Source organism: Cetorhinus maximus, chromosome 1, assembly GCF_964194155.1.
Source record: "Cetorhinus maximus chromosome 1, sCetMax3.hap1.1, whole genome shotgun sequence".
Lineage (NCBI taxonomy): Eukaryota > Metazoa > Chordata > Chondrichthyes > Lamniformes > Cetorhinidae > Cetorhinus > Cetorhinus maximus.
In genome coordinates, this window is record NC_135879.1 from 57,777,232 (window position 1) to 57,791,415 (window position 14,184).

General features: G+C 44.8%; 1 protein-coding gene across 3 annotated transcripts in view; it reads right to left on the minus strand.

The window, feature by feature from the left end:
• Positions 1 to 223: 223 nt before the first annotated feature.
• ttc29 (tetratricopeptide repeat domain 29) overlaps positions 224 to 14,184 on the minus strand; it is a 697,530-nt gene continuing 683,569 nt past the window's right edge. For all 3 annotated transcript variants that reach the window (XM_078547675.1, XM_078547757.1, XM_078547804.1), the window contains one exon: positions 224 to 1,058. In XM_078547675.1, the coding sequence (XP_078403801.1) occupies positions 982 to 1,058 (77 nt within the window). In that variant the 3' untranslated portion in view covers positions 224 to 981. The remainder of the gene's footprint in view (positions 1,059 to 14,184) is intronic.

Sequence of the window (14,184 nt, forward strand, 5' to 3'; positions counted from 1 at the left end):
TCAAAAGAGGTAACAGTACTACTTTTAAACAAGCAGTTAAGCAGCAGTGATCATATGCTTAATCTGGGGAAGTTTCAATTTCTGCCAGAAATGTGTTAAGAGTGGAGAGGTGAGAACAACTATGGTGTATCTGCACTTTAGCTGGCATATTTGTTTCCAGGACAAGAACACCCAAGCTCTGCAATGCCACTTCAAAGAAGTGTTGTTTTCATGGGGTTTTTAATTTATTTCTATTACAAGCATCAAAACTCCTTTCTGGATTATGCTTATTGATTGAGGCATCAGCTAATTAACAAGAAACATTATTTTCACTAACAGCACTAGAGTGGTTCACATTCTAAACTGATTTGAAAGCAGATATTTTAACAGCGCATATAGATCATTAAATATGCAAAGAGAGCCAAACACAACATATTGCAATAGGTTAGAAATACATAGAATTTTCGATTGAAAAATAGCTAAAGAAGCACAGGTTCTTGAACTGGTTAGTGCAACTCATTATTTTTGATTGTGTAATCAAGTATATTATCTATTACAACAAAATTAGGAGGTTCTGTCTGTGTAACACATCTCAAAATTATTCTAGAGCAATTTGTTAACAATAACGCATGATGTTTCATTTGCGATTCATACATGGGAAACTTTAAAGATTGCTGTATTGATGAAAGAATATTTTCAATAATAATGTGAGTTAGAACACTATAAGACATTATTTATGCACTAATTTTCAATTAATGTAAAAACAACAAACTTTGGGTCTAACAGTCACTGTGTCATTTGGTTAAAACTTTAGAATATAAGGCAAAATTTGGCCACGTGCATCATTATGAATACAATTGTTGGTAAAATAAAAGATTCCTTATGATTGTTTTGTTTTCCTACTGGTGCTTTAACTGATACCATATGAATTCCATCTGCAAAAAGTGTTGCTGCTAAGAAGAATATGAACTTGCTTTGTAGTTTTTGCAGCTTTTTCTTTATTTAAGGCTGATTTTCATCATTACTTATCTCCACTTCCACAGTTAGTTCTATGACAACTTGCTTGACTGTTGCAACATCTGTTGAGAAAATCAATACAGTTTTAGAAGAGCCTCACAGCACTTGAACACCAACAAAGATTCTAACACTATACATGTAAGGGGGCACTTTAACCCTCAAAAGCAGATTTCTTTGGGTTGGGTGGAATGTGAGAATAGAAAAAAAATCTGAAAACGGATCTCAACCTGCCTCAATCTTGGCTACTTCCAGTTTCAACAGAGGCAGGGCAGAATTACTTCCAGGAGGTGAGTTGGTCCTTTAAATATAATAATGAGATTGTATGCCTCAGATTATATCCCCTTCAAGGCATAATCCTGGCCAGCTAGGTTGTCCAGGCTCAGGAAACCTGGCAGATAAAGGAAAGTAAAGACTATCACATAGAAGAGATTAGAGTGTTTCCAGCATTGCTTATGGCCAGGAGAAGTAAGAGTGCTTCCCCCTGATCCCCAACCTCCCAAAGTGAACTTACTTGTCCTCATCTGGATCGTCTCCCTCCCCCTGAGGTTCACCCACCTGCACTCCTCCAGGATTACTGACCTTCTCCCAATCCAGGATCACCAGCCACCCCTCTCCAGGATCACGGACGTGTTCCCACTCCAGGATCACCAAGCTCCCTCACTCCAGAATTGCCAAACACCCACTCCTCCAGGGTCATCGACCTTCCTCTTTAGAATCACTAACCTTCCCACTCCAGGATCACTGACCTGTCCCCACTCCAGGATCACTGACCTGTCCCCACTCCAGGATCACTGACCTGTCCCCACTCCAGGATCACTGACCTGTCCCCACTCCAGGATCACTGACCTGTCCCCACTCCAGGATCACTGACCTGTCCCCACTCCAGGATCACTGACCTGTCCCCACTCCAGGATCACTGACCTGCTCCCACTCCTGGATCATCGACCTCCCCACTCATGAATCGCTGGCCTGCTCACAGTGAAGGCAGGAGGAGGCCCCTGCGTGGCCAATAGTTGGCAAGCGGGTTGCCGTACACCTTCCCTATTGTGGGTAAATGTCGGGAGGATAGGTGACATGTACAATGCTGCTGCATAGTGCCCAATGTTATGCCCCCAACTGCCATCTCACCCCTTGAGGAGAGTGTAAAATTCTGGCCATTAATTCTATCACTCTCTCAGCAGTCAAGAAAACTGTGTTTCACCTATTTGATTTAATTAATAAGAGTGAATTCCATTGAATTGAGTTACTTTAGCCATGCCAGCTAGATATTATTGTCTGCACATAACTGGGAGCTTTGGCTTCCTCAAGCGTTGAAGCATCACCACGCATGCCAAAGCAAGTACATGCTTGCACATGCACACTGGCAGTTTGTGCTTCAGAGGAAGCTTCAGTGGGTTTTTCTGTGGCCCTTATTACTTAGTTCATAACTGCTACTGGTATTTTATGGACCTACCTGAGGAACTGAAATCATGCCCTACAGGTAGGTACAAATGTGGCTCCAATACTTCATTGAACATATTAGATTATCAGTTCCATATACAATAAACATTGTCTTTGCATGGCTCACAAGCAACTTCATTGACAGAATCTACTGTGTTTTATGAATAAACAGCAATCATAACAACAGAACCAAAGTCTTTAGAATGTTAGTGCTGTATCTTAATTTATCAACAGTAACTTATATCGTGCCCTTACTATAATGAAATGTCTCAAGGTGCATCACAGGAGCATTATAAAACAAAGTATGACACCGAGCCACATAAGGAGATATTAGGTCAGATGGCTAAAAGCTTGGCCAGAGGTAGGTTTTAAGGAATGTCTTAAAGAATGAAAGCAAAGCAGAGAGGCAGAGAGATGTAGGGAGGGTATTCCAGAGCTTGGGGTCTAGGCAACTAAAGTCACAGCCACCAATGATGAAGCAATTATTCGGAATGATTCGGAAGGCTTAAGAGGCCAGAGTTAGAGGATTGCAGATGTCTCAGAGACTGAGGAGATTACAACTAGAGATAGGGAGGGGCAAAGCCATGGAGGGATTTGAAAACATGGGTGAGAATTGAAAAATCAAACGTTGCTTGACCAGGAGCCGATGTATGTCAGCGAGCACAGGAGTGATAGGAGAATGGGACTTGCTGCAAGTTAAGACATAAACAACAGAGTTTTGGATGTCCTCAAGTTTATGGTGGGTAGAAACATACTTACATACAAGTTTGAATGGATGTTGGCAATTTTATTGCCTTCACCTCGCAGAAATCAGGAGGCGGTGAGGGGAACAGAATTAATATAATATGAGTTACTTACCTCCTCCAATCCTGCTGCCTTCCCATTGTGTCCTGATGTTAACATGCTCTTTTCAGCAGGTGAGCAGGACACTTGCAGGAAGGAAAGGGGGTCCTATTTTAGATATGCAGATTGTGTCAAATAATTTCATCAGGACCCAATATGCAATTTTATCCTGAAGCCTGAGCAAGGGAGCAGTGACAGAAAAGGTTCAGAAAGTAAGTATTAAAGTTTTATTTTAGGTTTCCTTCTGGGCCAGGAGAGCCAAAGGTACACAGTATTCTGGGCTTTACCAATGGAGGCATAGAGTATAAAAGCAAGGAAGTTATATGAAACCTGTGTAAAACACTGGTTCAACCTCAACTGGAGTATAGCATCCAGTTCTAGGCACCATAGTTTAGGAAGGATGTGAAGGCATAAGAAGGCCTGCAGAAAAGATTCACGAGAATGGTTCCACTGATGAGGAAATTCAGTTACATAGAAAGATTGAAGAATTTGGGACCGTCCTCCTTGGACAAGGTTGAGAAGAGATTTGATAGAGGTATTCAAAATCATGAGGAGTCTGGACAGAGTAGATAGGGAGAAACTGTTTCCATTGGCGAAAAGATTGAGAACTAGAGGGCACAGATCTAAGGCAATTTGTAAAAGAAGCAATGGTGACATGAGAAAAATGTTTTTCATGCAGTAAGCATTAGGATCTGAAATGTACTGACTGAGACTGTGGTGGGGACAGGGTTAATTGAGGCATTCTGAAGGAATTGGATCATTACTGAAAAGGAAAAAAAAATCGCAGTACTATGGAGAAAAGGAAGGGAAGTGATACTAGGTGAATTGCTCCTCCAGAGGGCCAACACAGACACAACGTGCTGAATGGCCTCCTTCTGTGCTGTAACCATTCTATGATTCTATAAGAGTACTTACGCAGGCCTCACAAAGAAGACTTATCCTCCCTTGCACCAGGCTACCTGCACCTGCCAATCTTTGATATATCCTGTGCCCCATCCCCACCCCTTCCAATGGTAGCTAGCAGCAAAATCCCTTCCCCCACCCCATCACCAATCCCTGCCATGATCTTCCATCCAGGAATGTTCACACAGATCCCCGACTGTTGTCTCTTGCCACCAGATACTCTCTCATGCAACCAAATGCTCACTCTTGCCCACTGGCCAGGCAGTTAATTGGATTCATTGTCAGGCAGGGCTCTGTATAGATTTATTTAGATGAGGCCATTTCTTTAAGATTGGCAAGGTATCTACGTCCCTGGTCTTGCCGGGTTTGTCATCCACTACCAGGCTTCCATGCATCCTTCTAGCCCTTCACTGTAAAATCAAGGCCACTGATTCTTTTTATATGCAACCAAAGCTGATGTGTTATAAAAATGTCTTTTGAAGACAGGCACAAGGACAAAGAAGCATGTTATTGAAAGGGTTGCGTTAATCTATTTCTCTATTGGTGATTTAGACATTTTGTCAATATTATTAATATGCACATATATGCAAATTATATTTTAACTAAAACATTAGAGTTAAATATAAACAAGTGAGATTTATAAAAAAAAGATTATTCCACGTTCTACTCAACTTCTTCCTTTATGGCCAAAGGCAGTATTTATTTGGTTTCTACTATACCCTGCCTGAGGCACTGCATGGAGAAATCCAATCTCACATTTCCCACTGGGAAAAATGGCTAATAAGTGAGATAAACTCTATTCTCATTCATCAATGTACTTAGGAACTGCAGCTTAACAGAAACTTCCCAAGTGCTAAAAACCTGAAAATAAGGTAGAACACAAAAAACACACATTTTTTAAGGACTCTATGCAAATTATTCTTAATGTCACAGCAATACACTGAACATTAATATAAAAATGTCACATTCGAAAGTTTTCTTCAAGGACTGTGTCATAATTGTGGGCCTGAATCTTCCGAGAAATGGCAATCACCGTCAGATTGCCACTCCATTTCTATTTTCTTACCTTGCACTGGACTTCCACATTTCTCACCAGGACTTCCAAACTGGGCCTCTTCAGAAATGCCTGTTCCAGGAGTCCTTCCCTCATAGTGCGGCATCATCAGGTGAAGCTAAGCCACACCCCCTTTCTATGGCACTAGCTGCCTTAATCTGGTAAGTAGAGAGTTTAATGGTCCAAAAACCACTTTGAGAAGCTACAGAGAGAAGGTAAGTGTGTAAGGTAAGTGGGTGATGGGGTGGGAGGGCAGATGGGTGGGTGAAGGAGTAGAGTGGCAGGTGGATGAGGAGGTAGAGTAGATGGTAGGTGGGTGACGGGGTAGAGTGGTTGGTGGATGTGAGGGGATTGGGTGGCAGGTGGGTAGGTTAAGGGGTAGAGTGGTGGGTGGATGTGAGGGTATGGTGGCGGGTGGGTGAAGGGGTAGTTTAGCAGGCGGGTGGATGAGGGGGCAGGATGACTGGGGTAGAGGGTAGTCAGAGGGTCCAGTGGGGAGTCGGGCATAAGTAATATAGCTACCCAAAAGTTAGAACTGGTTTTAATCATTCTAACGTTTTCTGGGTAACTATTCTGTTATGTGGATCAGAACCATCCAAAGTCTCCACTCTAACTCAGAGTTTAAAGGTTCCAGATGCATCTGAATTGCTCGTTGGAAGTTCAAACTTCCTGGGCAACTCTTGAGGAGTCAGTGTGCTGGGACTTTCGAGGGGTCCCCAGTGCATTTTTTGGGCGGATACCTCTGGGGTTCAACCATCCGGAGATAGGGAGTTCTGGGCCATTATGTTTTACAGAGAAGTTAGTGCCTTTGTGAGGCCAGTCTGCAACTATAAAATGATGCTGTGTCAATGTTACCCACTGAAGACATACCCGACGATGGTTTCATCACCATAAAAGATTTTAACATTATTTTCAAAGTTATCATGATTCATTACTTTCCAATTATTTTGTACTCAAGGGACTGGGTTTTTAGGCCCCAGTGGAGGTGAGCACAGAATTTTGTGCCGCCTGCTGTTGTGTCAGCTTTCTGGCATTATCCCACCCATGGGCCATTTTCCCGGAGGCGGGAGTGGGTGGGGGGACGGGGGGGCGGGGTGCAGGGTGTTGGTGACAGATCTTTGAAAGCAATACTAAACCAGTTTTCCAAATCAGGACTGAAAAAATTCTTTCTTTCGGTCCTGGATTAAGTTAAATATCCTATACAGCCATTTTATTCCATTATTTTACATAGACTACCAGGCCATTAAGTGCTCCAAAATTCAAATTTTCCAAATACTTTATGGGGACAGACATATTGCATTAGGTTGTGATCTCTCAGCATAACTGTTTAATTTATTAATTAGCAACATCAATGAATCAACTGTCCAGAATTGACTGTCATTTGGCCTTAGAAGATGTAAAGAATAGAGGTACAGCACAATCAATAATTCCTAATTTCTACTGGTGCTTGACTTGCAACTTACAGCAAGTATAACTAGCACTGCAACATACATAAAGCTTAAGGTTATAACTATTAAAAAATTCCTCAAGGAATTTAAAACCATCCTTTGGAATTAATACTTTGTTTAGGGAAATCCTTTTCAAATTGGCCCAGTAGTCCAACACCTGTATAAACTGACCATGCCTCAGCAAGTAAGTCAGAACAGGCACAGCCACAGCGATATGATTGGAGTCAGGCTCCTAGCCTGCCCGCCCATGCAAGCAACACGGGGGCACCAAAGGGCCACCACGCGCTTAATACCTTACCAGCTCCTCTGCCGGCACAGGCTTAGAGTCCGCCACCACTTCATAGGACCGCGGAGCAGTTGGACTGCACATGTTGTACAATCTCCTCGCAAACGCTAGCCATGTAGCAGTCACTGCTGGAGGCACTCACAGCCCCTTGCAATCTCGGCATCCTGGTTTAGACCAATGTCCCCTATGTCACAGGTTGACAGGGCAGCCATGCAGCGCACTCATCTCTGGCCATCCGAGTGGTGACCAGCGCTCTCCAGGAAGCATTAAGGGGTGGTCACACAGGGCCAGGAAAGGTGCTAAGTATGATAACCACGTCTCTCTCTCTCTTTCATACTGCAGGAGGACCACGTCAGGATCATGGATCCTGGTGACCTAGCTGTATGCCTGATGGCCTACAGAGACTGTAGAAGACAGAAGAGAGAGCGACTGAGGCATCTAGCCGTGTAAAGGCAGGAGCAGCAACCTCATGAAGAAGGGGCAGCAGGGGCTCCCACACACGCTGCTCAGGAGCGACAGTGAGCCGTGGCTGGTCAGTGCCCAGCAACACCCAGGGTCTATAGACGCCGCCTGCCATTCCTGCAGATGACTGAGAACCACTGTTGCCGATGGCTGCGAATGTCGAGGGACCTGGTGGCTCACATCTACCACTTACTGCAGGACTTGGCACCAAGGGAACATGGAGGGCACCCACTGCCAGTGGCTGTGAAACTGACCACGGCGCTCAATTTCTATGCCAGTGGCTCCTTTCAGGGCTCCACAGGTGACCTATGTGGGATTTCACAATCCGCCACCCACAAATGCATCCATGAGGTCACAGATGCCATCTTCTCCATGGCACACAGCTTTGTGCATTTCACCCGGGACCAGGACAGCCAGGATGCAAGGGCCATTGGATTTGTCCTGATCTCGGGATTCCCACAGGTGCAGGGTGCGATTGACTGCACTCATGTGGCACTCAGGTCTCCATCACTACACTCAGTGGACTTCATCAAATGCAAGGGCTTCCACTCACTGAACGTGCAGCTAGTATGCGACCACGAGAAACGCATCCTGCAGGTATGTGCACGGTTTCCAGAGAGTGTGCACAACGCCTACATCCTGAGTCGCTCACAGACCCCTGCAGTCTTCCAGGGTCCACAGAGGCTGCAGGCTGGGGACAAGGGCTACCCGCAGAGGCTGTGGCTGATGACACCTGTGCGGCGGCCTCAAACTGCAGCAGAGCGACACTATAATGAGACTCATGCAGCAGTTTCCAACTTGGTGGAGCAGACTATCAGGATGCTGAAAATGCATTTCTGGAGCCTGGACCGGTCTGGTGGAGCTCTACAATACATTCCACAAAGGGTATTGCGCATTGTTGTCGTCTGCTGAACCCTTTATAACCTGGCGCTACAACGGGGTGAGGAGCTGGCTGAGGAGGAGATGGAGGAGCTACATGTCTCCTCTGATGAAGAGGATGCTGACGGGGATGACGGTGAGGGGGTCCTCGGTGGTGATGATGACGGGGATGAGGCTCTCGCACTGGCTAGACGAGGCAGGTGCACTCGGGAGGCCCTCATAGCTGCCAGATTTGTGGAGAATAATAACGACATGCAGTGAGGTGTCCCCATAGATCCTCACATCACAGTTGTTAACGTTTGACTCCAGTCTGGCTTATCTCAGTGCCAATACCCTCTCTGAAAATGCTCCTGTCATGGAGATGCAGTGGAGGCCCTAATAGTCACTCAATCGCAGGAGGATGATGACAACATGCAGTGAGGACAGTCCATAGATCTTCACATAGCCTCTGAGAATGTCTGACTCCTGTCTGGCCGAGGGCAGCTCGCTTCTGCTCCATGATCATCTCAGAGACACAGCCATGAAACTTCATTCGCATCTGATGCTGTGTTTGCCTTCAGCACCTTAGCCCTTCAGGAGCCAGTGCACAGCATCACTGGTCACAGATGCTGAAGAGATGGGGGTGAGCCCCACCTTAAAGGTGCTGAGAGCACACAGAGAGTATGAGAGAACTCTATGGCGCCTGCCCACTGCATTCTGGCAGCAATGACTAGCACATCCGAGGTGCAGGCATCTGTAATGTTTCCAGGGAGTGTGAGGCTGGAAGGCCTCACAGAGCACAGGGAAGAGGTCCTGGACTGAGACACCTGCCTTTTATCTTGTGTAGAAAGGTTTCACATCTGAGTGACAAGAACACTGCTCATCAGAACAAGGAGTCCAAGGCAGGGAGAAATTCTTGGGAGTTTCTTGACAATAGTGAGCATTATGTACAAGTGATTAACACCCGTGCCCAGGCTGTGCAATTAATTTTCCTTAACTGTTCTAACCCTGCCGCTACGTCTTGGTGCTCCCAGGACATCTACAGCAGAGGTGGAGGCAGCCAGCTGACTGTGACGCCCAGTCTGTGATGACTTTGCTGGACATCCTCTAGAAGGCCGAGGCTTGGAGGGCCCCGGCCTGCTTTCGGGGTCCTGCTGTGTGGCAGTCACACCCTCCTCGGCCTGTGAAGCTGGATCTGTGGAGGTCACAGGAATAGGGGAGTCAGATGGGCCGGTCACTCCCAGAGTCACCTGGGTGGATGGCCCTGGAGCATGCACCTATGGGTGCCTGAGGGCCCCTGGCTGACTCCTTGAGGAGAAGGGGTAGCTGGAATGAGATCGAGCTGCCCAGCACCCCTCTCGTGTACACACTGTTGGAGGCCAACTATGATATCAGCGATGGAGTTAAGCCCGCGCAGCAGTGCAGGAATGATGTCCTGGACCAAGGTCTCCATGGCGGCTGCCATCCTGCCAGTATTGCAATGCCAACGCTATCACCTCAGCCTAAAGACATTTGGACTCCTCCATTGTGCCTTGCAATCTGAGGAGTGCAGTGGACGCCCTCCTGTTGTTCCCTAGCTTGCATTTGCAGCTCCAGCAACTGTGACACGATTGAGTCCAGAAGCTCATCATCTGACTCGGACTCAGCAACGTTCTGGCCTCCAGCAGTCCTCCGTGTGCCGGGGACCTGCGAAGTCCCTGTCTCCGTCTGCTGTGGATCAGAAAGTGCGATGTGCTCACCAGATTGTGATCCTGAGGCTACTCTAAAGCTGGGTCCCACGAAGGTGTGTGTCTCTATGCTGGTGGAGGGTGTGGGTGAGCGCTGGGACTTCAGGGAGAGTGCCTTTAGATTGCGCTTCAGAGGTTTTCTCGGAGCTTGCTTGGAGGCTCTGGGTCATGGACTACGTCAGCTGCTTCTCAGATGTACTTGCGAAAACAAGGGGAGATAATTAGGGCATGGTAGTGGCCTGTGAAAGAGGGCATATCACTCACAGCATGGTTGTCCGATGGATGTTGCACTGCTGGATCCTCACTTGGTAGAGCAGCGCCGACCTCACCGTCAGCACAGGGCCAGTCTCAGTCATCGCCGGCCAGCTGGATGGCTCTGTTTTCGAATTCTGTCCAGCATCCCTCTACCTGTCTATGACCTTTCCCTCCTGTTGTGAGCCAGTTTGCCCTCCATGAATAGAGATGGGGAGAGTGTATCAGGATGCCTGCCGGGCCAGATGATAAGTATGCCTGGCCTGTGTGGGTGGTGAGAGGTCCCATGGGCAGGATGAGGACAATGATGTGTGTGAGTATGAACGGTGACGTCCCTTGCACTGGCATTCAGTGAGGGCCCTGTGGATGTGCGATGGGTTTGTGATTTGGAAGTGATGAAAAGAGTGACTTCCCATGGTGGAACAGAGGAGATCATTCATCTTTTTGTGACAGTGGGTGGCTGTCCTCCTCTGCAGGGCATTCGCGATGACCACCGCCTGCCATCACCTCCCAATCCAGGTTGGTGACTTTGCTGCCCATCCTGCGGCCAGAGCGGGGGGTAGAGCACGATCTGGCAGGCCTCCATGGCATCTAGTAGTCACTTAAGGGATCCATCGTTGAAGCGGGTGGGGAGGCTGCAGTCTTTTTGCCTTTGCTGGCCATGTCTCCCAGGCAGTGGTGGTAAGCTAGTGGTGATGAGCGCTTTGCTGGCGGCTGCCTTTTAAAGATGGTGGCTGGCGTGATGCAACAGTGGGGTGATGGTGAGTGGGTGAATGAGAGCCCGCCTGCCATGGAAATGGTGTGTTTCGCAGGAGTGAATATATAATGAGGCGGGCTCGGGAAGATATGGTGTGAAAACCCACCATTTTCATTGGCGGGTAGGACTCCATTTTACCTGCCCGCTACCGCACAGTGCAATTCTGGGAAAATTCAGCCCATTATTTCTCCAATTTTTCTTGTCTCTCCTCCTGATATTGCTGAGTCATGGGGGTAATCTTCAACTTTGCTGCCTGTGTGGTACTCTGATGGAGCTGATCACCCATCTCTGTAAAGCCTACCCGATTTCCATGTCACTGAAATCAATATAATGAAAACTGAATGTGTTCTACTCAACCAGATTATCACACAGGTAACAAATTTGAAAATTACCCTTCATTGTTGGGCACAGTTTCACAGCTGGCAGAAATACACTGGCATATCTTCCAAGTGATTATTCTTCATGTGTAAACTTAAACACTGTGTGCTGGTAGGTTATTTGACAATGAAGGGATTCAAGGCAGAGCACAATCTTCTCCTCACTTGATGACCAGATTTAAGCAATTTGTATTTGAGTTTGATGGATGGTTGTCAGACCATCCTAGCTTACTTTTCCCTCCTTCGCTCAGAGGTACCAAAGTACTTATAGTGATCCAATTGTTGTCTCTGTCTAGAACATAAGAACATAAGAAATAGGAGCTGGAATAGACCATTTGGGCCCTCAAGCCTGCTCCACTATTCAATAAGATCACGGCTGATCTCATGTGGCCTTAACTCCACTTTCCTGCCTATCCCCCATAATCATTGACTCCTTTGTCAATCAAAAATCTCTAACTCAGCCCTGAATATATTCAATCTCTAGATCTGTTAATTTAGCAAAGACCTGAGATCAAACTTGAGATTTTCTGGTCTGTATTGTTTAATACAGAATTGTATGATTCTATGTGGTATTTTTACTCAATAAGCTAATGAGAGAGCTGTTAGCATCAATTTTAGTGGTGCAAGTAGTATACAGTGTTGCAACCCCTGGAAAAAAATTGTCTATCGCTCACTTTGAGCTGTAGCTGTAATGAATGAAAACAATAAAAGCAAGAAGCCAAATTATCTGCAACTGACGCTCAATAAAACATAATCAAGGGTCAGTCAGAACATCAGTATCAACTTAGCCACATTACACCATCAATATCTGTCACATAGCTTAACATACCGTACAAAGACCAATGCCGTAAAACTTACTAAACACATTTCTTTTGAATATTAGAACACTGGGGTAATAAAAGTAAACATTAGACTATCAGTATCAATTCATAATAAGAGGAGATTTATTACATACAAATATTTATTGTATTCAACCTTAACTATCAACTGCACATGTCTAGATTTTCTGTCACCAGCAGCTCAGTAAGCAAAGGCCATGGGCAAATAATCTGTTGAAATAATTATTTCCTCTATGGACAATCCTGAGAAAAGGGACATTTTGCAATACACAACTGAAATGTTGTTCCCTCTATATTTGACATAATATACATAGCAGTGTTTTCCATCTTCATAACAACAGCATTTCGCTATTTCTCTTTTTCTCTATGATGTATGTACCATGTTTTTTGCTGTGCCCTCTCTCATTTTGTTCACATCAGTTGTTTCCTGCGGCCTTTACAGCAAATGTTGGTGTCAAAAGCTGTGCTTTCTTCCTGTCTTTACTGGTTTCTTCCTGTCTTGTGTAATACCTTTCCATTTGTTCTTACAAGTGCCAAGAGCAAAACCTCCATTGTTAACAGTGATAATAAATGCCAACCTTGGAACAATCTGTCCCTGCTAGCACTACTTGATCAGCAGGCTATGTAGCTGCCTTTGAGTTGAAGTTCAATGTTAAGCTTAAGCTCTTATGAGTTATGATAGATTAAATCTTTTTCTCTGCATACCCTTTTAACATAGGTTCCTTTGCAGGCATGCTATATAAATTGTTAGAACAGTGCATTGTTAATCTGATCTTGAAGAAATAAGCAGCTTTATATATTCTGTACATGATTTATTTTGAGTGGATCTGGACCAGCCTCCGAAACCTCTTGAAAGCTTTCATTGGTAAGAAAAGGTGATCATTCAGTTTTAATGCTTTTAAGATCTTGATTGATACTTTTAACATGAGTGAACCAAGTTCAGATATTACTAATAGTTGTATCTTTATCTCTTTCTGCAGATCATAATACAAATGATTAAAACAAAGCTGGTTATGAAAGGTAAAATAATTCTTCACCACTCTCAGCAACTATTGGCTAGTTGGACAATTATTGCTTTATAGTCAGAATGATGATAGAGTTACAACACAACAGAAATTTAATCAGATAGTTTGGAAGTATTATAAGATATATAGGAATAAATATTTGTTGGTTGGTGCTAATGGTTTAGTTAAAAGTGTATTAAAAAGATAGATTTTGCTAGTTTAACTACCAATGTTGCTCAAACTATTGCATTATGCATGAAGTGAGAGCTGATTCTTGAGACGTACCTTTTCATTATTCAAAGGAGGTGCATGCAAAGACTGCTGCTGTTTTTCTTTGCAGAAAAAGACTGCTAAACAAATGGGAGAGTCAAATGGGTTGACTGTAGCATGCAGCAACTCAAACTACTCACCAACTACAAGAATGTCTAGGGATGGAGAACATAGAAGGCAGAAGTTAGGGAGCTTGATGGTATTCCTAGTTTGTACAACTGTGCTACCATAGTGTAAGTGAGGCTAAATTAGCAATATTTAGCAGCTTTGAAAGTTTTTCTACAGCATCAAAATATAACACAATGGTGAAGAAATTGGACTTCATTGCCTGTGTTTCCAGGTGAAACCTGAAAGACATTTGACTCCATTCTAGGTTAGGCAATTTTTCATGGGCATTTGTACAGTGTTTTCACAACCACCAGGCACTTCAAAGCACTTTACAGCCAATTAAATACTTTTGAAGTGTAGTCATTGTTGTAATATAGGAACATAGCAGCCAAATTGTGCACAGCAGGCTCCCACAACCAGAAATGTGATAATGACATGACTAGGTAATCTATTATTGTGATGGTGATTGAGGGATAAACATTGGCCAGGATACCACGGATAACTCCACTGTTATTCTTTTAAATAATGCTATGGGATCTTTCATGTCCATCTGAGAGGGC